This window comes from Lynx canadensis, chromosome C2, assembly GCF_007474595.2.
Source record: "Lynx canadensis isolate LIC74 chromosome C2, mLynCan4.pri.v2, whole genome shotgun sequence".
Lineage (NCBI taxonomy): Eukaryota > Metazoa > Chordata > Mammalia > Carnivora > Felidae > Lynx > Lynx canadensis.
The window spans coordinates 39,116,695-39,142,318 of NC_044311.2; the positions used below are offsets into that span (position 1 = coordinate 39,116,695).

At 38.0% G+C, this 25,624-nt stretch overlaps 1 protein-coding gene across 1 annotated transcript; it reads left to right on the forward strand.

The window, feature by feature from the left end:
- Positions 1-1,502: 1,502 nt before the first annotated feature.
- DIPK2A (divergent protein kinase domain 2A) lies at positions 1,503-25,624 on the forward strand. The gene is made up of 3 exons (XM_030330600.1): positions 1,503-2,733; positions 17,196-17,499; positions 22,787-25,624. Exons 1-3 carry the CDS (start codon positions 2,077-2,079, stop codon positions 23,116-23,118), a joined length of 1,293 nt encoding a protein of 430 aa, XP_030186460.1. The 5' UTR covers positions 1,503-2,076; the 3' UTR covers positions 23,119-25,624.

Genomic DNA, 25,624 nt, shown 5'->3' on the forward strand with positions numbered 1-25,624 from the left:
AAGGCAAATTAAATAAAATTACTGCCAGAGGTGGCAGAGAGTCCTTAGCTGTAGAAGCCAAATTTCTTAGTCATTTTATACAAGGCTCTGAAGACTAAATCTTCCAAGTTGTCTGTATTCAATGTAGTATCATTTAAAAATCCCATCTATGTTGAATATTGAATTCTTATATCAGGAAGGACAGTACATTAAACTCAACAGTACTTTGCAAGAGGATGGCTTCTTTTATTGCAATCAAGTAACTGTTGAGGACGATACAGTGAAGTAAATTTGATAATCCAGAACAGAGGTTTCTTATTAAGCCCTTGTAGAGTTTATCTATACATGACAGTTACCAGCGTCTTCTAAAAATCATTGTTCAATCCCTGAAGTGAATTCAGTAAAGCCTCAGATTTTTAATACCGTATCAGGAGCCACCTTTTTCTCAGAACTACTCCCCATGTTAACTATTCGAGCGCTTAAGCTGAAAAGGGTTCTGTATTTTCAGCTACTGCTAAAGAGCCCGGGTCCCCTAAAACTTATACCAAAACAAGGCGCTATATAGTTCAGCATTTCCGAGTTAGTTTTGCAGTCGTGGCGTGAATCTGAGCCAAAGCGCCTGTGTGGAGCGCCAGACAGCCCCGAGTCCCCATGGCTACCGCCACAGCAACGCGTCGTAGACCGCGGGGCAGGCCCGGGCCCGGGGACGCGGAGGGGCGGAGCCGGGGGGGGATGGGTGGGCCTGAAGCACCAGCCCGCTCCTCACGGACGGCGCCGGGAAATTCACTTCTCTGAGCCGGAAAAAACGGCTTTAGGGCCGGGCTGTGAAAACAGGCGGGCAGCAAGGCAAACATGCCAACTGCTCATCCCCGATTCTTCGCAGTAGTTAGGGCAGAACTCCCGGCGACACCAGGCCGCGTCGGTTCCCTCTCCATCACACTTTAACTTCGTTTTTTCCGTACCCGCTTAGGAAATTTAAGATGCCTCCACAGATAATAACAGACGCCAAAGACGCGGTCCCCAAACCGTCAGCCAACAACTCACGCCTTTCCCACGTTTTCACCGCAAGCCCGCCCCCGACCTAGAGCGCGCTGGCCTTAAGAGACGCGATCTCCCGCCAGGCGTGCCTTGTCTCGCCCCGCCCCCAGGCGCGCTACCCACCCTTGTCACAGGCGAGGAGCACGTTGCCCCGCCCCCTCTGCCTCCGCCCGGCGTGAGCAGTCCGGTGAGTGATGGGGTGGCAATTCTGCAATTCTTTTTTTCTTTTGGCCCCTCTTACAGGACCGTTTCCATGATGGCAAAAGAGAGGCCCCAGTAAAACTCAACAATCACAAGAGGTTAACCGTTAACTAAAAGTCATTTTACCACCAGATCTCACCAGCTATCCCTCCTCCAAAAGCTCGAGCTCCGCCCCCAAGGAGCCGGCCCCCAAAGCCACCCCCGCGGGCTCGCGCTTACGCTTTCCGGGCGGTGCGCGACGCGCTCGCTCCGCCCCACCAGCCCCGCCCCCTGGCCCCCTCTCCCTCTCTGGAGAGCCGGCGCGTACGAATCGGGGCGTGAGGCGTCAGGGACGCGCGGGCACCTCATCCTTCCCACCTTCCTACACTGTTGCTACTTTTCGCTGTGAGACATTCCAGCTTCTCTTCCCCTTCCGTGAGTCCCTCCTTCCCTCTCCTCAGAGACCCCGCTCGCCCCACAGGCGGCCGCCGCCGCAGCTCTCGCGCCCCCGAGCGAACAGTGCGCGTGCGCGGACGCGCGGCCGTCGGGTCCCCGCGCTCCCTCCCCCTCCCGCTCCTCTATAACTTGGTTGGCGTGAAGGAGGCGCCGCCGGAGTCGGAGGGCGGGGAGCTCGGAGGAGGGAGCTCGAGAGTTGTGGACTCTAGTGACTGGAAGAAGTCGCAGCCTGCTTTGGTCGGCTCCTTCCCGCTCCCCGTCTTTCTCTCTTACACACCTACTCCGCCTCCTGCCCCAGCCCGCGACCTCGCTCCTTCTCTCGCCCGGGGGCCCCAGCCGGTCGCTCTTCGGGTTTCGGCGCGGCGGGGGCGCCCACGGGGGTGCCCTCGCCCTCCGGGTGCGTGTGGACGGGCGGCGGGCGGGATGTGGCGCCTGGTGCCCCCGAAGCTGGGCCGCCTGTCCCGCTCGCTGAAGCTGGCGGCGCTGGGCAGCCTGTTGGTGCTGATGGTGCTGCACTCGCCGTCGCTGCTCGCCTCCTGGCAGCGCAACGAGCTGGCCGACCGGCGCTTCCTGCAGCTCAATAAGTGCCCGGCGTGCTTCGGCACGAGCTGGTGCCGCCGCTTCCTCAACGGACAGGTGGTGTTCGAGGCGTGGGGCCGCTTGCGCCTGCTGGACTTCCTCAACGTGAAGAACGTCTACTTCGCGCAGTACGGCGAGCCCCGCGAGGGCGGCCGCCGCCGAGTGGTGCTCAAGCGCCTCGGCTCGCAGCGCGAGCTGGCGCAGCTCGACCAGAGCATCTGCAAACGGGCCACCGGCCGACCCCGCTGCGACCTGCTCCAGGCCATGCCCCGCACCGAGTTCGCGCGCCTCAACGGCGACGTGCGGCTGCTCACGCCGGAGGCGGTGGAGGGCTGGTCCGACCTGGTGCACTGCCCCTCGCAGCGCCTGCTCGATCGCTTGGTGCGCCGCTACGCGGAGACCAAGGACTCGGGCAGCTTCCTGCTGCGCAACCTCAAGGACTCGGAGCGTATGCAACTGCTGCTGACCCTGGCCTTCAACCCCGAGCCGCTGGTGCTACAGGTAGGCGCGGAGCCCGGGAGGGGGGCGTCCTGCCGGGAAGGGCAGCGCGGGCGAACTGGAGTCGGAGAAGTGGCTACACCCGCGCTCGTTGCCCAGTTTGGACCCGGCCCGGCTGGGCCAGCCTGCGGGCGTGGGAAGGGGGAGGCCCTGGGGGACCCTTGGGCACTGTGTCGGATTGCGGAGGGCGACCTGGCTGGTGGAGAGTCTGCTCTTGGCACCTAGACTCGAGCGCATCTTGGATTTGACTGCGGATCCTTTAAACACCAGAGGGAGCGCGTCTTGTACGTTCCCAAAATGTCTCTCTTGTGAGTTTCCTTGGGCTCTTCTCCCAGCCTTTCTGCTTTTATCAGCCGGGGTTTGCGCTTCCACGGCACAGTCTGTTCATGAGCCCTTGGATCTTTCTTAGTTCTTCTCAAGTGTTTCTGTACCGCGTTTGCTCTCCTCTTCAGTACTCTTTGTGGCTGGTCTAACTTCGCCCCCAAAGTCTTTGTTTTATTCTTTAACTCATTTATGTGGCAGCTAATTTGAGGAAAAGCTGGGGAATGGAGCCTGCGGTCAGGGATGAGGTTAATCCATAAATCGTGCTTTGAGTGGGACTAGGAAGGGGAGAAAGTAAGGCATCTTTGGACTTGGACTGGGAGGGTTTGAGGCCAATACCGACATTTTCATCCTGATTCTGTGACCTGCCGTATTCATGTAGTAATTTGACTGCAGGAAGAAGATGACATGTTAGGCCAGGGTGAGAAACAGGGGAAGGAGATTCTCACCTCTGGTCTAGTTGAGTTATTGGCTCTCACGCGACTTTATTTTGAAAACAAACGTACATTTTAGGGGTGAGTAGGTTGGCATCTTCTTACTGGTGACCGCAAAAAGAGAAAACAAAACCCGAAAAACTGTTGACCATTGGAGTAGTTCCTGAGTTTCTACACATTCCCACCCAGCTTCAGTGCGGTGTCCTTGGATAGTGGTGACTAATGTGGGATTGTGATCCCTCCTGTAATTGCAGGAAAGTTACCTTGCTCCTTTTCCATGCCTGTTTTGCTGTTTATCAAATACAGGGTGGGGAGGATAACTTAAAATTAATCACAAGTAACTTTGTTATGCTTCATTCTCTTTCTGTTCTGCTGAGAATGTCACTAGTGGGGGGTGTGGTTGTACAGGATTCTTGGTTTTCTTTTGTTTTTTTAATCTGAAGCGCGTGAATAGGAATATATAGTATTCATTTATATTTTCTCAAGTTCTCCATCACCCAACTTACCTAAGAGAAACCAGCTTCGTTTAATTAGTTCAGCCAAGTAATTTTAACACGAAGTAAATACTTTGCCTCAAGACTTTAGTGTGAGTGTTCGTAAATTTTAAGCTGTCATAGGATGTATGTAACGAGTCACATAGAAAGTACAGATTGTATATTAAACACTGCTCTCTTTAGCAATGAATGGTATATAAAATTTAGAGGGTAAACTTCCCTGCAAGAAATTATTTTACCAAATAATTTCAATAAAAGCAGTCAGCCTGTGAAGCTTAAGTCCTCATTTGTATACATTTGATTTGAAACTTTTTTTTCATTTATCTTTTTTCTTTGAGAAATAGATGTTTATATTAGAAAGGAGATGTTTATATTAGGAATGTTGGTCCTTGTAGAAAGCTTCAGCAGTGTATTTGCAGATAGTCTGTCAAGATTTAGTAAGGAGCTATCTTAGTACACATTTTCTCACTTGTAATAGAGGGTGCCTGTTGAAAGATTTTTATCAGGTAATTATGAGTATTGATGTATTAGAATCAACAAATACTAGGACTAATGTTTTAATAACATTATCCACTGCTTTATAAAAATCTCTTGGCATTCATTTTGCACTATGGTAAATCTGCTTTATATGAGAAGCTTACATTTTTTGAATTTTGAAGTTGTCTTGACATTTTCAGTTTATTTTATAGTTGAGATAGCCAAGTGTGCTTGTATCTTGTTTTCTGATTAACTCTTCCCTCAAACTTAACTCTTTCTCTGTTTTCATCTTTAGCGATAAACAACTTTAAAAAAATCAGTTGTGTTCTTGTAATTTAAACCTCGTGACACAATTGCTCTGATCTGGTGGGTGGGTGAGAGATAGGTTATGGGATAAGAGTTTGTTTTTAGTATGTGAGGACATGTACTTATCAACATTGTTAATTTTGACTTTTGTATTTGCATTTTAAATTCAGGCAACCTAGCTCTCTAACTATTGAGTGATATGAGAAATATAAATTTGAGGTCCTTAATACCAGTCATTCATATTGTTTTGTTTTTTTTTTTAACACGATGACAAGCAAGTTGAATAAGATTTATTTTTAAATAAGAAATTTTCCTAGAGCTGCTACTTTCTTTATAGAACCCTTTCCTCTTTTGGAAAAAAATAGTGAGTTAAGAAGTATGAACAATGTAATTAAGGTTTGATAATGGTATAAAACCACTACAGTGAAAGGAGTCTTAAAATTCTGTGATTAGGTACAAAGATTGTTACATACTAAGTCAATCATGTTTAATTACTTTCTGTTAACTAGACAAACAAGTACAATTTTAGTATTTATATAGTTTCTATAAAACTTAATAGCCATTTATGATAGTATGTGGTATTAATAATGATAGAAAATTTGGCTGTATAGATGTACTTTTTGGTTCATGTATTTTAAAAAATATTTTTAAAGATCCAAGCATGTATTTTACAGCATGAAGAGGAGCTCACATTTTTTTTTTTTTTTCCAGGAGAGGGAGCTACTTATTGAATTTTTGGACAGTTGGTCACAAATTAGATTTTTCTTATATTGTCCAAAAACTACTTTGGAGAAAAACAAGTATTTTGAACTGACTTCATCAAACTGCTCTTAACAAAAGTTCCAGTGTGGTAAACATGCTTCCAAAATAAATATTTGAACCAAAACATGTATGTAAATTTAGCCCATTAAAAATCGCCTCTTCTGAAGTTAAGAAACAAATTGAATTTTCTATTATGCCTTGAAAGAAGACATGAAAGGTATTAAAAGTCTGTAAGACTTATTACACTCATACCTTATGTATGTAAGGCTATATAGATTTGTAACACAGCCTTCCCAGTATGAAATAGTATGAAAGTACAACTCCCTTCTTATTGTTGGATAGCTTTACTAGCCCTTACAGCAGCTTATCTAGTTCAAAGGAAGGTTTTCAGCCATAGGATTATCATCTTCCAAAAAAATTTTGTGAACATCAAGTAACAAAATGCTAGAACCTTTATCTTCTACTCTGATACTTTTTCTTTTCACAGAAAAGAATGGAGAGAGGAAAAATGGAGAGTGGAAAAAAAAATGGAGGGAGGGAATTATTTATTCTATATTTTTTTATTAATTTTTTTAATGTTTATTTATTTTTGAGAGAGAAAGAGACAGAGCATGAGCAGGGGAGGGGCAGAGAGAGAGGGAGACACAGAATCAGAAGCAGGCTCCAGGCTCTAGGGTCTGAGCTGTCAGCACAGAGCCCGACGCAGGGCTGGAACCCACGAGCCTTCAAGCTGTGAGATCATGACCTGAGCTGAAGTCGGACACCCAGGCACCCCAGTTTATTCTATATTGTTAATAGCATTCTTGGAATATTGGAAAATCAAGATGTTAAAAGTGTTTGGCAAGATGGCAAGATGTTTTCTGTTATTTTCTTGGTAAATTTTCTACCAATATTTGTAGTTCCCTATTCTTGAGTTTATAGAAGCTGTGTGTTTGTTAAAGAAAAATGCTGTCTGGATTTCCTGAAGCCCAAACTGTATACCTGACTTGACCTAGAGATAGTGATGATAGTCTTACTTACAGAAATAAAGAAAGCTCATGTTTGTGTAGTATGAAGGAAATGGAAATTTGTTTCACTACATTTGTAGAACTTTTTCCTAAATTTCCTGCATCATGGGTTTAATAGGAGTTCCTTAATTTTTACAGTATGTAACTGTCACTTACAGTGTGGGTTTTTAACTTTTATTTCAATTCTTGTACATGACATAATAATACATGCGAAACACATTATATAGTGCCACATGCCTAGTAAGCACTCAATAAATATTAGACATTAAATAAGGTGAAAGTAACTGTATCTAGTGTATTTGACCAGTTGGTTTGAAGTTTGGTTGGAATATGGATCACTTTAAAGGTAGTTATTAGACTATAAGCCATTACTTATTTATATTTAGTCCATTCCTATATTACAGGATGAATTTTTACAGAAAACTTTGAGTGAATGTTATTTTGTCCTTAACAAATCCTTCTTAAAGGAAAAATATTTTTAATGTGTACTGCCTAATATACAGTTTTTGAAGTAAACAAAAGATTATGGTCATTTAACCAACTGTCTTACTTTGGACAAATTGATAAACTTCTTTATGGGACTCGCTTACCTACAAAATGAGGCTATTGGAGTAGGTCCTTTTCCTTTTTAGCCTCAATAACTGTGAGTCTCACACTCTTGATTTGAAAAATTATTCTTTTTCTACTTCTTTTCTAAGCTTGACTTTAACTGGTAATTTTAAACTTCTAAAAGAGGATTGGGGGTTTTGGTGCTTGGTCCCTTCCTGGTAAGAGGCTATGAGAAGACCAGGTTGGAGAACCCTGTTTCAAGCTTGCCTTCCTCCCCAATTTTTACATAGCCACAATCAGTTTCAAACAAAATGAACAAAAACAAAGATTGCCTTTAAAGGAAAAAAACACGGAGCTAAATGTAGCCTAGTGTCTTGTGGGGCAGTAGCAAAGTTTTGAAAGGATGTTCCAGACTGTCTCAGGAGTTTCTTTGCCAAGTAATAGCTTAGGGAGCCACCTACTTCTCTCCTACCAGATACAATTGTGGTAACTGCATTCCCAGATTTATTGTTCAGAGATGTTTCTGACTAGGTAGTTCTAAATAGAGCACTTTTTTATCTAATTCATAACCTTAAATCTAGAGGTTTTATTGTTTTTCTGCTTTTTTTTTTCTCAGAGGTTGCATCAACACTTGATGAAAAAACTGAAATAATAAAATAATTCTGTCTACCTCTCATCCAAAAAGAGACTTTTATTTTGGAACGCCCATAGAAACAGGCAGTCACTCTTAGGAAAGCACCACTTCCAGATCAGTGGAGCAAAATAATTTTGCTCCACTGGCCTATTTTCTGAATTTATTCATATCTTCTCACCATTATTAATTCTGAGGTCCTTTCTGTACTTTTGTCTGATCTTCCAACTATTTCCCTTCATATTTCCACCACATGGATCAGCACATACTCCTCACATGTTAGGGAATAGATAAGCTTACTTTTTGGGGTCTTCTTTCTAGGCATGGGTAGTCAGTTTCTTAGCGGATCATCAGACTGGTTTTTATTTTGTTTTTCTGGTTTATGGTCTCTGGCCTACTTCCTGTGTTGCAGTCATTACTGCTAACTTCACAGAATGCTGACATTTTTTCTTTCTTAACTTTCCATTCATTATGTATAAAACTACTACCTTAGAATATAAGCCCTGCATTTTCCCTGCACTTATAATGAACGTTAGTAAATAATTGTAAATTACTACTGTAAGATGTGGATGGTTACACATCCCAGTCATAGACCCTGAAAGGTTTGAAATTATGTAATCAAATCTCTTATCCAATTTGTATGTCCTTACTAAAATTGATTCTTGATAGGGAGTTATCTTTGAAATGCCTGGAAGCTCTTTGGACTTGTAGAACTGGATTTTATTTGTTCATTTGGTAAATAGTCAGTTATAAGATACCTGGATTCAAAGGATCTGTCTAGGCAGCAGGTAACTTACTATGTAGGAGGTATGTAAATAAATGGATATTACAATCACTATAGCATTATAAGCCCTACCAAAAAAAAAAAAAAAGGTGCCTGCGCTCTGTCAAATGACTCGTTTAGGGAGGGACATCTTAACGTATCTTTATAGGAGTGGATACCAGGAAAAATTTCACAGAGAAATTGAGTTCTAAAGGATAAATGGGATTTAGTCTGTGGTTGGGGTCAGGGGGGATGAGAGGAGCGGTAGGGGCAGTATTGTGATAGCATTCTCTACTACCTCAAAGCTATTGAATGGTCACTTAAAGTTTTAGAGCCTCGGTTTTTTAATGAAAAAAATAGGAATTATAACAGTTATCTAACAAGATTGTTTTAAAGATTAAAGGAGATGCAACTATTCAGTAAAATACACAAAATGTCTTTAATTGTAAAGTTTTTTACAATATGTTACTACTTTGCAAATCAACTCATTTCATTTTTAGATAGGTGTAGTAGTTGAAAAGTTCTTTAGTACGTTATGTTGATATCTTAGAAATACACATTTTACTCTTCCTTTGACAAACTTTCAAAATGTTACCTTATTTGCATATATACACATCTTAAATACCTCTGTAGCAGCTTTAGGCTATAGGTATTTTTTGAGTAGTAATTAAAAGGAGGGTTAGGGATTTGTCCCCGATGAAACAGAAAGACTGTTGTAAGAAATAGGGTTTAGATAAAGATTCAGTAATATAAAGCAAAAGTTCACTTGTTCTCTGTAAGTTATTACAGGTTAATAATTCTAAATAGTACAGAAACTAAATGATAATTTTAGAAATAAAGGTTAGGTCTGGTCTAATTTCTTAGACTCTGAGACAGAATCTTAGAAGATCCATCTATCATCATGGGGGCGCCTGGGTGGCTCAGTCAGTTAAGCTTCTGACTTTGGCTCAGGTCATGATCTTCAGGTTCATGAGTTAGAGCCCTGTGTAGGGCTCTGTGCTGACAGCTCAGAGCCTGCAGCCTGCTTTGTATTGTGTCTCCCTCTTTGCCTGCTCCTCCCCAGCTTGTGCTCTGTCTCTCTCAAAAATAAACATTAAAACAGATTTAAAAAAAAAAAAAAAGATCTATTATCTGAGGTAGGTATGTTGCCTCAGGGTCTCCATATTTTGCCTTTCTCATGCACACTTGGAGTTTTAACTATGAGGTGAAAAGATCTGCCAGGAATTCTGTGGCATTGCTCAGTAGTTCCAGGAACTGATCTATATACATTTAGGGTACAGTGAAGATGGCAGGCCAGGTCACAGTTTGTGCAGCCTTTGTGTTCTGGGGCACTAGGTGTAGACAGCAAACAAAAAACAAGGTAATTTCAGATTTTACATACTACAAAAATAAAGCAGACTCTTGTGATGGAGAATTGGATTGGGGATAGAATATTCTAAATTGGGTGGTCAGGAAAAATGACAGGTTAGCTGAGGTGTGAATAATGGGAGAAAAAGCCAGTGGTGCAAAGATTTGAGGGCAGTGTTTTTGAACAAGAGATATTGCAAATCCAGAGGAGTAAAGAGCATGGGAGTAGGAAAGCATGGTAGAATAGAAGATCATAGAGGGAGACAAGGATCATATCCTATACAGCCTTGTAACCTTGCTAAAGGAGTTTAGGATTTTATTTCAGAGCAATGTGAAACAATAGAAGTGTTTTGAGTAGGGCTTGGTTTGTGGAGAATGGGATGTATGGGGTAAGAGAAATCTGAAAAGCTTTTGCACAAGTTTTGGGGAGAGCATGGTGGTTTGGATTAAGATGGTTGCGATGAAGGTTATAAAAATGACAGAACCGATATATTTTGGAGAAGTAGCTCAAATGACTTCCTGATGGGTAAGGTGTGATGGAACAGAAAAATAAAGTCTATCTCCTGGGATTTTGGTCTGAGCAACTAACTAGAGAGTAATTCTTTATGATGATGAGGAACCCCAGGCTTTGGGGTAGGGGAACCAAGAGTTTTGTTTTCTTTATTGAGTTTAAAGCAACAACAGAAACACAAATCTAAAACCAGGCATTAGGTCTAACCAAAAGAAGCTTATTATATTCTTTTTCTTTCTTGGAAATTTTGTCTTATTAGAAGTCAGTGTTTGAGTATGGTGTTTATAGATACGTATTTCAACTTAGAAATGTGAATCACACTTTCTGATTGTGACAGTAGTTAAGAAAACATCAGTTGAAACTAGTAAATTTACGCATATTTAAAATATGTGGCCAAGTGGGTTTGTTTTTTTTGTTTTGGTACGGAGAGTGTATTTATTCATCTTAGACTATTAATTTCTATTAAACTTATACAAATTTTTTGTTGATGCATTTTGACATTAGTTTCCAATTTTGGAAATAGCTGTTGACATGATATTCAGTGAAATAACATAACTTTGGTATTTTAAAGGCATTGCTTAATATTGTTGGAATTCGAGGTGGGTAGAAGATGGCATTCAGAAAATTATTTAGGGGTGCTTGGGTGGTTCAGTCAGTAAAGCGTCCGACTGTTGATTTCGACTCAGGTAGTTAATGATCTCATGGTTCATGGGTTTGATCCCTGCATTAGACTCTGTGCTGAGATCGTGGAGCCTGCTTAGGGTCCTCTCTCTCCCTCTCACTCTGCCTCTCTCCCCGCCACATGCTCTCTTTCTCTCTCTCTCAAAATTAGTAAATAAAAACTTAAGGAAAAGTTACTTAATGAAGTAAATAGAACATATTCTTAACTTGAAAATCTTGAGATTATTAAGATTCTATACTATTTACAATGGAGTTTGGCCACTATTTGGCAGTATAAAATTAAGAAGCTAAAGTCTCAGAGAAGTTTTAGCAAAAATTAGGTAACCATTAAATTATCCCAGTAATTTTACTGTGTTCCCCCTCCAGACAGTTCACAAAACTGTGAACACATTAGTCTGTCACCAGTACAGTTGACTAATCTCTGTGAACAGCTGTTATAACATGCATTACTACAGTGGGATTTTGTTCAGATTTGGGCTTTTAAAAATAATTCGAAACAAATTGAATCTATTCTTTTGGTAACATTCATTTTCTATAAGCATTCCCAAGTTTAAATTTGTGTGTGTGCCGAAATGCCAGTCCTGTAGAAAACCTATAGATTTTAGATTGTATGTTTTGATAATAGATTTTTTTTCAAGTCAGTTTCTTTGTACTAGGGATTCTCTTCTTTACAAAGTGAATCTTGTAATCCATCTCCTCTTTAGGTAAACTTCAAAGTTACATTCCTTTTAATGGAATGTTGTGAGTTAGTAAATGTCATTAAAATAATTTATTTCCTGTATTAAAGGAAGTATAGTCTTTTAAATTTAGTATGCAAACCCTACTTTTGGTCATGTAAGGAGAAAGAAAAAGATTATAGATCACAAGTGCTAGAGTTAACTTTATTTTAATCTGTTTTATTTGTATGTTGTATGTGTTTTTAAAATAACTGTTCTGACAGTATAAAATGACCTTAGTAATCTGGTAGGACAGTGGTTGTTAAAGGGTATTGTGATAATTGTAAAAACTTGTGTTTTTTTGTTTAATTGTAAAAACTTTTTGTTGTTGTTAAGAATAACATGTCACAGGATATTTAATTCCAGTATGTACAATGTTTCTGAATGTTAAGCCTTTTTTTGTTTGTTGTTGTTGTTGTTGTTTTCCAAAGCATATAGACCATGTTGAGGAGTTTGTGTTTTATTGTGTAAGTCCCAACATAATTTGATCCCTTCCTTCCTCTCCAGACTATTACCTGAAGCCATTTCCTCCTCATTTATTTTTCTGAAGGTGATTTGGCCTTTTTTTCAGTTCCTAGAAGATGGTTTCTGTCTGTACTGTGTGCCTTGAACTTTCTGACTGCCCCCTCCCCAGTCTATCTAACACTATTTTCATTCTTAGATTTCAGCGTAAGTAGCACTTCCTTAGAGAGGCTGCCCTTTCTTTACCACACAGTCTGAAATAGGTCTCTACTCTTTCTCAGCTACTCTTACTTTGTAATTTGTAACAAATTGTGTAGTTTATAATTTATGTGTATTTAACAACCATCCTCCCAATTCTGGCTGAAAAAGCTTCCTGTGAATAGGGACTATGTTTTATTTACAACTGTTTACTTAGCATTTCATGATGGTGTTAGGCTAGATCTAGAATTTTTTAATACAAAATTTATATTCTCTTCATTCCACACTGAATCTCCTAACTCTCTTTTACTCCAGCTGCTTGAGTAGTCAGTGGAATGTGAGTTAACCTACAGTCCCTTACCTGCAATTCCAGTTTAAAAACTTGACAAAGGTTTTGTCAAATTAAAAACATATATATGAAAGCACATGAGATAATTTATGTAATTTATCCCACTTAGAATGTGTAAGCTTATGTTATTTTCTCAGCAGAATATGTCCCAGACTCTGCATAATAGGTGTATGTAATATATGCACTGTTACCTTTCCAAAATTTGGAAACTTCTGAAACAGGAGGATATTGGATTGAGGGGTTGTATCAGCCTTTTATCTGTGTGACTTTGGGCAAATCATTTAAACTGTGCTAATAAGATTAAACTAGATTTACAACTCACATACATTACAACTCTAGAATTCTTAGATTTCACATCTTCTTTATAAATCATATAAACCATCATGATGGTTGATTTTGATCAATAAATAGGTGATGGATTACTTCAGCACTTAGAATTTATTCTGTGGTACTTAACTATTGTAAATGAAAAGTGAATTACAGTGTTGAGTTTATGTGTATATATGTTACCAAGTTTTAATTTTTTTTGTATTTTTGGTGTTTTTTTAGATGCCCTACACATTTTTCATTACTTAAAGTTTGGTGACTAATTAATATATTTCATTGTAAATTAGAAACTACTAGAGGACAGTAACAATGCTTTTCTAGTTTGGTAGTTCTTGACTGTATTTGGAAGATGTTCATTATTCCTAGATGCCTTTCAGTAAGTGATATGAAAATAAGGGTAACTCTTGATGAATATCTGGACTTCTTATTTAGCAGATTTATTTAGGAAGTATAAAATAAATAGGAAAAATAAAATGTTTTGGTAAGCATTTCTTCATAAAGTAATATTAAATCTGCAAAGTATATTTTATACTATTTTTCTTTTGGTCCTTGGGTTGCCTTGATGAATATATGTGGTAGTACAAATATTATTCCAGTTTTACAGAGGAATAGGCTAAAGCTCTAAGAAGTTTTGGCTTTGCCACAGTCACTGTTAGTGAGATGCAGAGTGAAGGTGGACCTTAAAGCTACTCTTATGATTTCAATTCCATTATTCTACTTGTATATTATATTGTCTTTTAAGTATACAAATTTTATAAAATGTTATATACCATAAAGAGCATAAGATATCTACATTTTCTGATCTTTAATATCAAATATGTACATATAATGTCACCAGTGGTTTTGTTTACTTATTTCTGTAACTTTGGCTTTAAGCTACTGTCGATGCATGTAATATTGTTATTAGTAGTATTTGGGTTTTATCAGGTATGCAAGAGGTAACTTGCAGTTTTCTGTTACCAGAGAGAGAGAGAGAGAGAGAGAGATTTATCTTAGGTTTCATACTCAAAATACTTTATATTTTATAAATTAACAGTGACGGCATTTAATATTTATTTAAATCTTATCAGTCATGTGTGTCTTAATACTTGAATATCCATTTTTAATTTCTACATTGCTAATAATACTCCTAGAAGTTTTCTTGGGTTCTCACCAACTTAATTTAAAAAAAATACAGTAATGGAAATACATAGTTTTATAACTATTTTGTAACTTTGTACACTTTTGAACTAATATTTAGTTTTAAAGACTTTACATATTACACTTTGATGTAGGTTAAGACCTGATAAAAAACCATAAACAATTAATTGGAGTGCCTCCAGTCCACTTAGAATTTAAATCATTCCAAGTTTAAAGACTCCTTCCTTCAAATGAAAAGTATTTGTACATATTTTTTCAATTGTAAATAACTTATTAAAATACACACACTTTATGTCAGGTTACTTTAAACTATGTGTCTGTTGTTCTAGGCAATTTGAAAATCTGATTTTAAGGTTTGTTTTAAAATAAAACCTGTGGACCTCAGCAATAAACTTCTTATTCTAGCTGGTGTGTGTGTGTGTGTGTGTGTGTGTGTGTGTTTGTTTTTGCCCTGTGGGAGTTTGGGAATCAGAGAGTAAGAACTTGTGTTTCTCATTGCTTGATATATTTAACAAGTCCAAGTCCACTCTGTAACATCTTAAAATTTTGTCTCTCAAACTCTGACCATGGAAATTTGATGCTAAGCCAGAATTGTTTTAAATAAAAATTATATTTCGGCTTCCTTTGAGCATTTTCTTTGTACTGTAGTGTGTTCAATAGAATTCTTTTCTCATTAATGAAATCTGACTATTTTGATTATACAATGAAAAAATGTCATCTGAACTAGTAGCGTGAATTCATTTATTAAAGTTCTTCCAAAAGATTAGATAGCAAGCTATGTGAAAGAATTGCAGTGCACTTCTTAAAATGAGGCATAACAGGATTTTAGTTAACATTGTCAAAAATCATTGTATGAATATAAAATTGCTCACTGTGACATTTGTTCATATATTTTATCCTCTTCTATGAGGGCCTTGGGTAATGAAGTGTATATTTAACTGTCGTTTGCCAGTTGGAAAGTCTCCAAAAACAAGGAGGCATTTGTACATGTGCAGATGTTGGCAGGGTTCCCTTTTCTCCTGTTGTCAAAGACCATTTTATTTTCACAAAGATATGTTTGTATCTGTTTTACAGTATGGCATGTGAATAATATACCAATAGTGTATGAGGGAATCTTTTTGTTTTACTTTTTGCAGGACAAAAGTATATAATCTCCCATTTACCAATTTTTAGTGCTTTCCTTTTTTTTGTTAATGTCAGGTACTTTGTACATGAATACTTCTGGGAAACAGTTAAATCTTTTGTAATCATTTGTGTAAATTTTCAGGGTCATGGAGGTATTTTGAAATTGAGAAGAAAAAGTTGAAAATAACACATGGTTAGCAAATCGGATTTAGCAGTTCACTTTGGACATGAGCAGTCTGTCACTTTTCCCGGTATCCATAAGAAATAAAAAATTCTCAGATACAAGAGGAGAAGGGTGCTTCCCTCTAATTGCTAAAGAATCAGAGTAGATGTTGGATCTGAATTAAAATTGAATCAATTCATTTACTATATGTAAAGATTCATACTATCATATCTTTAATTTACATAATTAGTGTTTTATCACAAAACTGCAGATACTAAAACTTAAAAGAAAGTTACATACACAAAGAACAAGTACAGTTACTATTCATTAATAGTTACAGTTGAAAGAAATCACAAATGAAAATAGGTAATTATGGATGTTTAGTTCTAAGAACCTTTTGCTTTTAAGTTGACAAACATTGTAATGTTAAGGATATTATTGAATTTTTTCACTTTTATGAAAGTTCAGAGTTAATATTATTTTTATAAGGGGTCCAAGAAGAAAGGCCTCATCTCCAGCTCTTTAAATGTACATAGATTGTTCAATTTTTAGCAATAGAAGTAAGCTGTATTTATATTCTGCAGTGTTTTCCTTTGTTTCCCCTGCAGTGTTTGTGTAAATACCATCTTACAATTTTTCCCCCAATTCAAGGAAAGATGCTAGGCTGAAGGAATGGCACATAACATAACTTCCTCTAGTCATGTTATCTTCCAAGGAGTTGTTTAAAACATTACTTCCCATCCTTTTGCACTACAATGCTCATTTTTGTAGTTGGGCATTTTAGCACTGGAAAGTATCTTAGATAAAGCCTGACATTTGAGTTGAAAGTGACTTGTTCATCAATATGGAAGACTTTTGTTTTAGCCAGTTAATTTTCCCAGTGATTACAAAACCTAGAAAACCTTGCGAAGATTAAGATAATAAGTAATTTTGAGGTTGAGCTAAAGGTGAACAGAAAATACAGGGGGAGTAGGAAGGGAAATAACTGACTTGGGACCAAAGGTACCTGGAGTGCAGGTTGCATCAATAGGATATCAGACCGCTTTTTACCAGTCTTGGGGTAAGAGACACTTCTGTGAATCCCTTGCTAAATTCTACCCCTGCCCGCTTGTGGACTAGGTATAGCCTCTATTAAATGCTCCCTTAGGACCTAAACTACTTCTTAATAACTGACATTTATTATACTCAAAATTACTTGCTTGCTGTCTTCTCCTCTAAAATTTTTATTTTAAAGACTCTGTTTAGTTCATTCACTCTTCTTGCCAGTACAGCACAGTGTGTGCTGCCTGGTAAATACTTGCTGGCTAATAGGCCTGTAGTGCTGTTCATTCAAAGGAAAGGATGGTTGAATGTACTTAAACAAATTAGAAAGATAAAGGAAAATGTAAATACTTCTAGATTTGGTAATAAGGAAGGTGGCTTATGTTTTGTTGATCACTTTGGTTCTGAAATTTTGATAAGCAAGACTTACTCTGTTTTAGCTTTATAATGTAAAGTTACCTATTTAAAAAGATTTTACGTCCATAGTAATGTTATGAATTAGAAAAGAAATCAACTTTATTTCTCTTCAACTCCTGAATATAATAAGAAATATCAAGTGCATGCCTAGTAACAGTCTCTGCTAAGAGGATCGGGGGAGGTGGGGTAGACCTAGGATATCTTCATCAGGATCTTTTGTAATATGAAGATAATTCTTTTGTAGAGTTTTCCATCTGATGAAGGTTGGCCATTTGCAAAATATCTTGGAGCTTGTGGAAGAATGGTGGCTGTAAATTACGTTGGAGAAGAACTGTGGAGTTACTTTAATGCACCGTGGGAGAAACGAGTTGACCTCGCTTGGCAATTGATGGAAATAGCTGAGCAGCTTACAAACAATGACTTTGAATTTGCACTCTACCTCCTGGACGTCAGCTTTGACAATTTTGCAGTTGGTCCTAGAGATGGGAAGGTAATCATTGTGGATGCTGAAAATGTTTTGGTTGCCGACAAAAGGTTAATTAGACAAAGTAAGTATATAAATTTTAGATTTGATTTTTGTACAGATTTTTTCTATGATAAAATAAAGTTTACATTTATATGAAACAAACCTTTAGTTTCCTTCTTAGATGGCAGCCTTGCCTCTTTGTTTTTTTTGACCAGTGTCAGTAAACACATACTAGTTTATTATACTTGTACTTTTAGTCAGAGTTTCTCCATATTTAGTAAAATATCCTTTGAGTTCAAATGTCCAGGTATACTGTGTGTGTGTGTGTGTGTGTGTGTGTGTGTGTGTGTGTGTGTGTCTATTTTTCATGTAGTCTGCTACAGTTTGTGGTTTAGGAGTGTAATGCAGAATTAAGTTTTTGTATAGTGACAGACTACCAGAGTAAACATGGAGGTCTTATTTTCCTGTGGGATCTCTTACAGTGATGTTCTGTGTTCCATTGTTCTGTGGGGTTCCAACGGTGATTTTTTTTTGTTTGTTTGTTTAACCGTTAGATGATTTCTAGCACTGCAGATCCCTAACTTCGGTTTGACATTATTACATCTTACCCAAAACTTTCCTCTCCATTTATTTGTGAGCTTTTCATAGGATAGGTGGGCAGACTGTCTGAAGTGTTTTGAAAATTAAATGCCACAGGAATTTTAAAGTGTCAGAGACAAAGCCTGTAACTCTGTAATTAATCTACTTAGTAAAAGAAATTGAAAGATTGTTGCTCTATGGTGAATGTCTTATATTTTTAATCCCCTCTTCTCCTGTCTTATGAGGATTTTTTGATGAACTCAGACCAAAAATGTATGGCATCTGGGAAATGCAGGAAATTAACAAAAATTTATTAGTTTGACTCTTAGGTTTTGCACGATCTTCTCTTGATCCTGTTAAATACTTGGTTTTTCCCAGTACCTTGTACTGATTCTATACTCACCAAACTGTTTTCTGATTATTTCTTGACTTGCTATGTAGATCCTCCCACAGGGAGTAGACAGCCTGCTAGAGTGCTTTATTCCCCACTTACTTCTTCCTGCATTTGTGAGTGTCGCATCAGATTCCATCATGCTTTTCTTTTTTAAATGTATAGTTCAGGGGTGCCTGGGTGGCTCAGTCAGTTAAGCATCTGACTTTGGCTCAGGTCACGATCTCTGGTTTGAGTTCAAGCCCAGCGTCAGGCTCTGTGCTGACAGCTCAGAGCCTGGAGCCTGCTTCAGATTCTGTGTCTTCTTCCCTCTGCCCCTCCCTGGCTCACACTCCATCTCTCTCTCAAAAATAAACATTAAATTGAAAAATAAAGTGTACGGTTCTGTGGCTTTTAGTATATTCACAAAGTTGTGCAACTTACCTCAACTTTCAAAATTTTCATTTCAGTGTTTGTAAAAATAATTTCTTGTAATTTTTTTATCCAGACATTCTTGGAATACATGTCACAGTTTTATACCAACTAATTCCTAAGCTTGGATAAATACAACTACACAAGTGTATTCATATAGTGAGCATTGCTCCAGTGCTACTTTAGCTCTGGCCACTTTTGAAATGTCTCATTGAAGGGCTGTTTAATTTTTTTTTTTTTTTTAACGTTTATTGTTGAGAGAGAGAGAGCACGAGCAGGGGAGGGTCAGAGAGAGGGAGACACAGAATCCGAAGTAGGCTCCAGGCTCTGAGCTGTCAGCACAGAGCCCAACGCAGGGGTTGAACTCACGAACCCTAAGATCATGACCTGAACTGAAATTGGGTACTTAACTCACTGAGCCACCCAGGAAAGCTGTTTAAATATCTACTTTACAAAATTTCATATTTATTTATTTACCTTCTTTTCTGACCTCTTTCTGGGAAATGATCTTTATTTTTTCTTTCACAGGGACACTGAAGTTTCTCTGTGGCAACTCCCGCAGTGTCCTTTCCTTTATTATCTAAACTAGTAAAAACCATACACATTAATTTCTCTATTTCAGAGTAGATCCTTCTCTGAGAACTTGTTGCGTTATCTTCAGCTTCCCACTCCTTCCTTAAAATCCAATTTCTCTTCCCTCCCCATAAACAAATATGTCTAAGACTTTTCCAAGGCCCTGCGTTTTTCACCTGTTTTTAAATACATTGTTTACTCTTCCTGTTTCTACTCCCTCAGCCTCCATTCATGCCTCCACCCATTAGAACCTGACTTAAAATCCTGTATTACCATTAGCAACCACCTAATTGCCAAATTCGTGAAGTGACTGATAAGTAACAACTTCCTGCAATTCTTCCGTCCTTTGGTTTCCTTCTACTCACATAGTTTCTTTCTCAAAACATAAAGCTGATCTTATCACTCCCTCGCTCAATATTTTTAATGACTTCCCATTGTTCTTTAGGTAAAATTCAAACTCCTACTTAAATATCAACACCAAAAAAACAATCCTATTAAAAAATAAGCAGAAGACCTGAATAGACATTTTTCCAGAGAAGACATGCAGATGGCCAACAGACATCTGAAAAGATGCTCAACATCACTGATCATAAGGGAATTGCAAATCAGAACTACAATGAGATATCACCTCACACCAGTCAGAATACCTAGTAACAAAAAGAGAAGAAGTAACAAGTGTTGGTGAGGATGTGGAGAAAAGGAAACCATCACGGACTATTGGTGGAAATGTAAATTAGTGCAACCATTGTGGAAGACAATATGGAGGTTCCTTAGAAAGTTAAAAATAGAAACACCATTTGATCCAGTAATTTCACTACTGGGTATTTTCCAAAGAAAACAGAAACATCAATTTGAAAAGATGTATGCACCCCTATGTTTATGGTAGCATTATTTACAATAGCCAAGATATGGAAGCAACTTAAGGTGAATGGATAAAGAGCAAGTGTTGTGTGTGTGTGTGTGTATAAGGGAATATTAACCATAAAAAAGGATGAGATCTTATCATTTGCAAGATGGACTTAGAAGGCATTATGCTAAATGAAATAATTCGGGAAGAAAGAGACAAATACCATGATTTCACATGTGGAATGTAAAAAACAAAATAAAACCAGACTCTTAAATACAGGGAACAAACTGATGGTTGTCAGAGGGGATAGGGGCAGAATTGATAAAGAGGATTAAGAAATACAAACTTCCAGTTATAAGTCACAAGGATGAAAAGTATAGCATAAGGAATATAGTCAATAATATTGTAATAACATGGTGACAGTTGGTGACCACATACCATAGTGAGCTTTGGATAATATATAGAAGAGTCAATATGTTTTGTACCTGAAACTAATAAAATAATGTATATTAATTATACTTCAATTTACAAAATAATGTAAGAGCTTAAGGTGAACCAATGTTTTATTTAAATTTTGTAACGTATTTGTAAACGTTTCAAGTGAAAGATTGAGTTATGTTCTCTGTGTACAAAAGAAATGTTAAAGAGACTTAAAGAAAAAATAAAATCAAACTTCTTACCAGGGCCCAATCTGCATCACTTTTAATATCCCTCTGTCTACTGCCTTTGATGCTTCAGCTACAGTGGCCTTTTGGTTTCTTGAATGAACCTTTTACTTCTGGGCTTTCCCATAATGCAGTGACCTCTGCCTAAAATGCCTCACCTCACCTCTTTCCCATAAATAGGTAGCTACTTGTCCTTTGAAGCTTAGCTTAAATGTTATACTTGACCACCGTATCTAATGGTAGGGAGGGTTGTTTCTTTCTTAAACCTTTCTACTGTTAAAAATGTTTCCTTCAGAGCATTTTCCACTGTTTATGATAATGTTTATTTAATGACCATTTCACATACTTGATTGTAAGCCAGTGAAGGCAGGAACCATCTATTATTTTGTTTGCCAGTATATACCCTTGCCTGCCATAGAGTAGGCACTCAAATAATGATTTGCTGAATGAATTTTTTTCACTGATTTCTCCTCTACCAACCCCTTAAGTCCCAAAGGTTCTGCCCTTTGTTTCTTTCTTTGCTTTCAACACGCTTTCCAATATAATTCAGTTCTTCTCTTGGCTCCATCAAGCATTCTTATGTTGATGCATTCTAAATATGTGTACTGTACCTCTGACTTCAAAGTACTAAGTTTCGGGGCACCTAGGTGGCTCAGTCGGCTGAGTGTCTGACTTCGGCTCAGATCTCATGTTTTGTGAGGTCGGGCCCTGAGTCGGCCTCTGTGCTGACAGCTCAGAGCCTGGAACCTGTTTCAGATTCTGTGTCTCCCTCTTTTCTGCCCCTCCCCGGCTCGCGCTCTCTCTCTCTCTCTCTCTCTCTCTCTCAAAAATAAATAAACATTAAAAAGTTAAAGTACTAAGTTTCAAGTCAATTTCTAATTGCACATATTATATGCCTACCTGAATACCTCATAGGTACTTTATATTTATTCTCTCCATATGAAATGTTAACCCTGTTATGTAAATACTGTCGACCTTGTCATCCATTTAGAACCTTCAACTTAAGCTTACCTGTTAATTTTTGTCTCCTACGTTTCTACAATGTGGCTTTTTTATCTGGACTATTAGTTGCTCTCATCATCTTAATCCCTCCCATCTTCATTCTAGAGTCACGTTTTCTTTTTCTTTTAAGTGTATTTATTTTGAGAGAGAGAGAGAGAGAGAGAGAGAGAGAGAGAGAGAGAGAGAATCTGAAACAGTCTCCATACTGTCAGTGCAGAGCCCGATGCCAGGCTCAAACTCACGAATTGTGAGATCATGACCTAAGCAGAAATCAAGAGTCCGATGCTGAACCCACTGAGCCACTCGCGAGCCCGCAGAGTTACCTTCCTGTAAAAGAAATCGTGTTCATGACCACCCAAGTTTCAACCTATTTCTCTAGGCTCTTCTATACTTTCTCTCCAGGAGCTGTCTCACATTCTAGCCTCAGTGAACTACTTATCTCCTGAATCAGCTGGAACAATCCCTTAAGTCCTTGCCTTTGCACACACTATACTGAGCCTACACTACTGTTTTCCCTCATTTCTTTTCAGACTTAGCCTTTTGTTTTAAGACCTAAATCAGATATTCTCCCTGCAGCCTTCTGTAGCCCCAGGCAGGAGTACTGCTTCCTGTGTACTGTTGTAGCATTGTGTCCTACTTCTCTGTATGGTACTTCCTCTGTATGGTCAAAAGTTTCTATCCAGACTAAACTCTTTAAGTAGTAGGGGCCTTATCTGATCTTTCGGCCTGACGTTGGCTAACTCCTGATAAATGTTTCTATATAAGTTAATATATTTAAATGTTTAAAATTATAATACAATTGGAGCAAGAAATACTACTGTGGTAATTAGTGAAGTGTATTTTGGGAAGCAATGAAAACATTTTTAAAATGTATTTCTTTCTGCTTTTCCCCCTTTCACAGATAAACCTGAAAATTGGGATGTATGGTATGAAAGCAAATTTGATGACTGTGATAAGGAGGCTTGCTTATCATTTTCGAAAGAGATTCTTTGTGCTCGTGCGACTGTGGACCACAATTATTATGCTGTTTGTCAGAACCTCTTATCCAGACATGCCACCTGGCGTGGCACTTCTGGAGGACTCCTTCATGATCCACCAAGTGAAATTGCCAAAGATGGCCGACTAGAGGCCTTGCTGGATGAGTGTGCCAACCCAAAGAAACGCTATGGCAGATTCCAAGCTGCAAAAGAGCTGCGTGAATATCTAGCACAATTAAGTAACAATGTGAGGTAGTCTATGCTGAACTTTCCTTTTTTCCATTTGAATAGCACTGGCTGAAACTAAACCACCAAAAACTATATGGCAAAATGAAATTTGGAAGTAATACATTCAGAAGATGATAAAGTTGCACTGATAGATCTTATGTTAACATCAAAATAAGACATTACTTCAAAAATTACATGACGCTTCTGCAAATAAGTTTGTTCTTACACTTTGGAGACTTGAGCTATCATTGACTGCTTCTCTCCCCTGAATGCCTGAGTGGATTAATGAATATCGTGAAGCTATTGGAAATGAGTCTGATAGTTACTTTGGCCTGTGTATCAAAGGGTACTTGGTATTTGACTTAGTTTGCATTACTATCATGATTTTGTGAATCTCTTGCATTTACTTTGAATGTCAAGTTAGATTGGCCTGTTTTATAGGCCGCTTTTTCCTTCTGATGTGTAGGTGTTCCCCACCCCCATTTTTATGTTTTTTATTAAATTTTACACATTCAGGTTACTCTAGTTGTTTATTTAAATTTGAACTAGTTTTTGTTCAGTGCTATGCGGTACACATTTACTGTTAGGGCAAGATTCCCAAGTTTACTGTTTTTTCAGAGCTGAATATTTTATTGTGTAAATACTTTTCTCTCCACATTCTGTGGTTTCACCATTGCATGAAATCATTTAAGATTGTTTAACAGTTACATCCCTCTATGCCTATAAGTGTACACTAAACATGAAGTTTGGCATATGTTGCAAAATGTCATCTTGTCCTTTAAAAGGCTTTAAGAAGAGTATGCTAGCAATCTTCACCTTAACATTAATTTTGATTGAGGGAAAAAACAACACAGTATTTTTTAAATGCTAACTAGTCCAAGATAGTAATGCATATGCCAAAGAAATGTTAGATCTAGTATCATGGTTAGATTTTAAAATTGGTCACCTACTACTACTTCTTATCACACTTTCAATAATAGAACTCTGTCACTGTTACATTCAGATCTCCCTGGTTATTCTTTTATGTTCAAAAGTTAAGCTACTGCTTCCAATCATATGTGACTTAAAGATATCCTACCTTATATTCATTGGTAGTTTCGCAGACATTAACATGGTAGTCATCATCTTAGTTTAATTGGGCATTATAACATTATTTACTGACGGACTAGTAATTTTTATTGAAAAGCATAGTTTAGCCAGTCTGCCCAACTTGGTCTCCATTACCCCATTGTTAATCAAATTTAAGTATGTGGATAAAAAATTAATGTGTGAAATTTGTGGGCTATTCTAAAAAGTTACAATATGTAAATTGACTATCACTGACCTAGGTGATCCTTTTTTTGTTTATTTGTTTAGAATTATTGCTTTAGCTTACAGCAAAGTTTGGTGTAGTGTGGAGTAGTATTTAGTTCTAGACTGACCTTATTCTAAATCAGAAAGTGATTAAAATGTGCACAACCAAAGCCAAGTTTTTCTTTTCTTTTTCATTCATTCGGCAACTATTTATTGACCATCAACTCTGTGCCAGGCACATTACTAGCTGCTACACACTGTCTGAACGTGACATGGTTAAGTAACTTTACAATGATTATCAAATACTTTAATGTAGATATTTAAGTTGAAATAGCATTGAGATAAGATGGTGCATTCATGTTATTTTACTGTTGTGATAGAAATTCTGCTTGTACCATCTATAACTGGGTTGCTACAAAAAAGCATTATGAAATCAATAATGTTAATCCCAGTATAAAAACTGGGAGAAAGGTAAGGTCTCTCCATTATAAAATAGATTGCATTATGTTAATTTTTATACATCCATATATTACAGGTATCAACTGGCCCTCAAAGAAACATTTAAGTGCTAGAAATTTTACTAAGCTGACTTTTTACAACTTCAGGAAACTTTTGAGGGGAGTAGGTAAAATGATTTGTCAAACATTCTCCACTTACTCAGAACTTCAAATAAAGTACACATTTTCAAAACCGCACCTTTTATATTTGATAAGTGTTCATTACAAACTTTAGAATGCCAGTCACAGAGGGTTGTCTTCATGTGGCTTAGCAAACGTTCATGTTACTTTGGAAAAGTGATTGTGATTGCAGAACAGGAAGTGAGAAAACACTGCCAGCAGTGATTGCTACTGGAGGTAGTTGTTACAACTACCATTTCCCCCATGAGATTATGTGGAAAGATTGAGAAGATAGTAAAAGAATTAGGAATTTTAAATTACAGGGAAAAATATGTATGTGAAAAGCAATAAATATTTTGTTCACTTTGCTATCAAGATGTTCACTATCAGATATTTATTATACAGCAGCAATTTATATTTTTAATCATTGCCCATTAATAGACACAGTAAAATATTTTTGAATCAGACATTTGGGGTTTGTATGTGCATTAAAATTGTCTTTTGTACTGTAAGTTACTGTTTAATTTGAATATTTTATCAGAACTGTCTCCCTGTGCCTTTATAATAATAAAGTTGTTTCTACAACTTTTAATGATCTTAATAAAGAATACTTTAAGAATCACA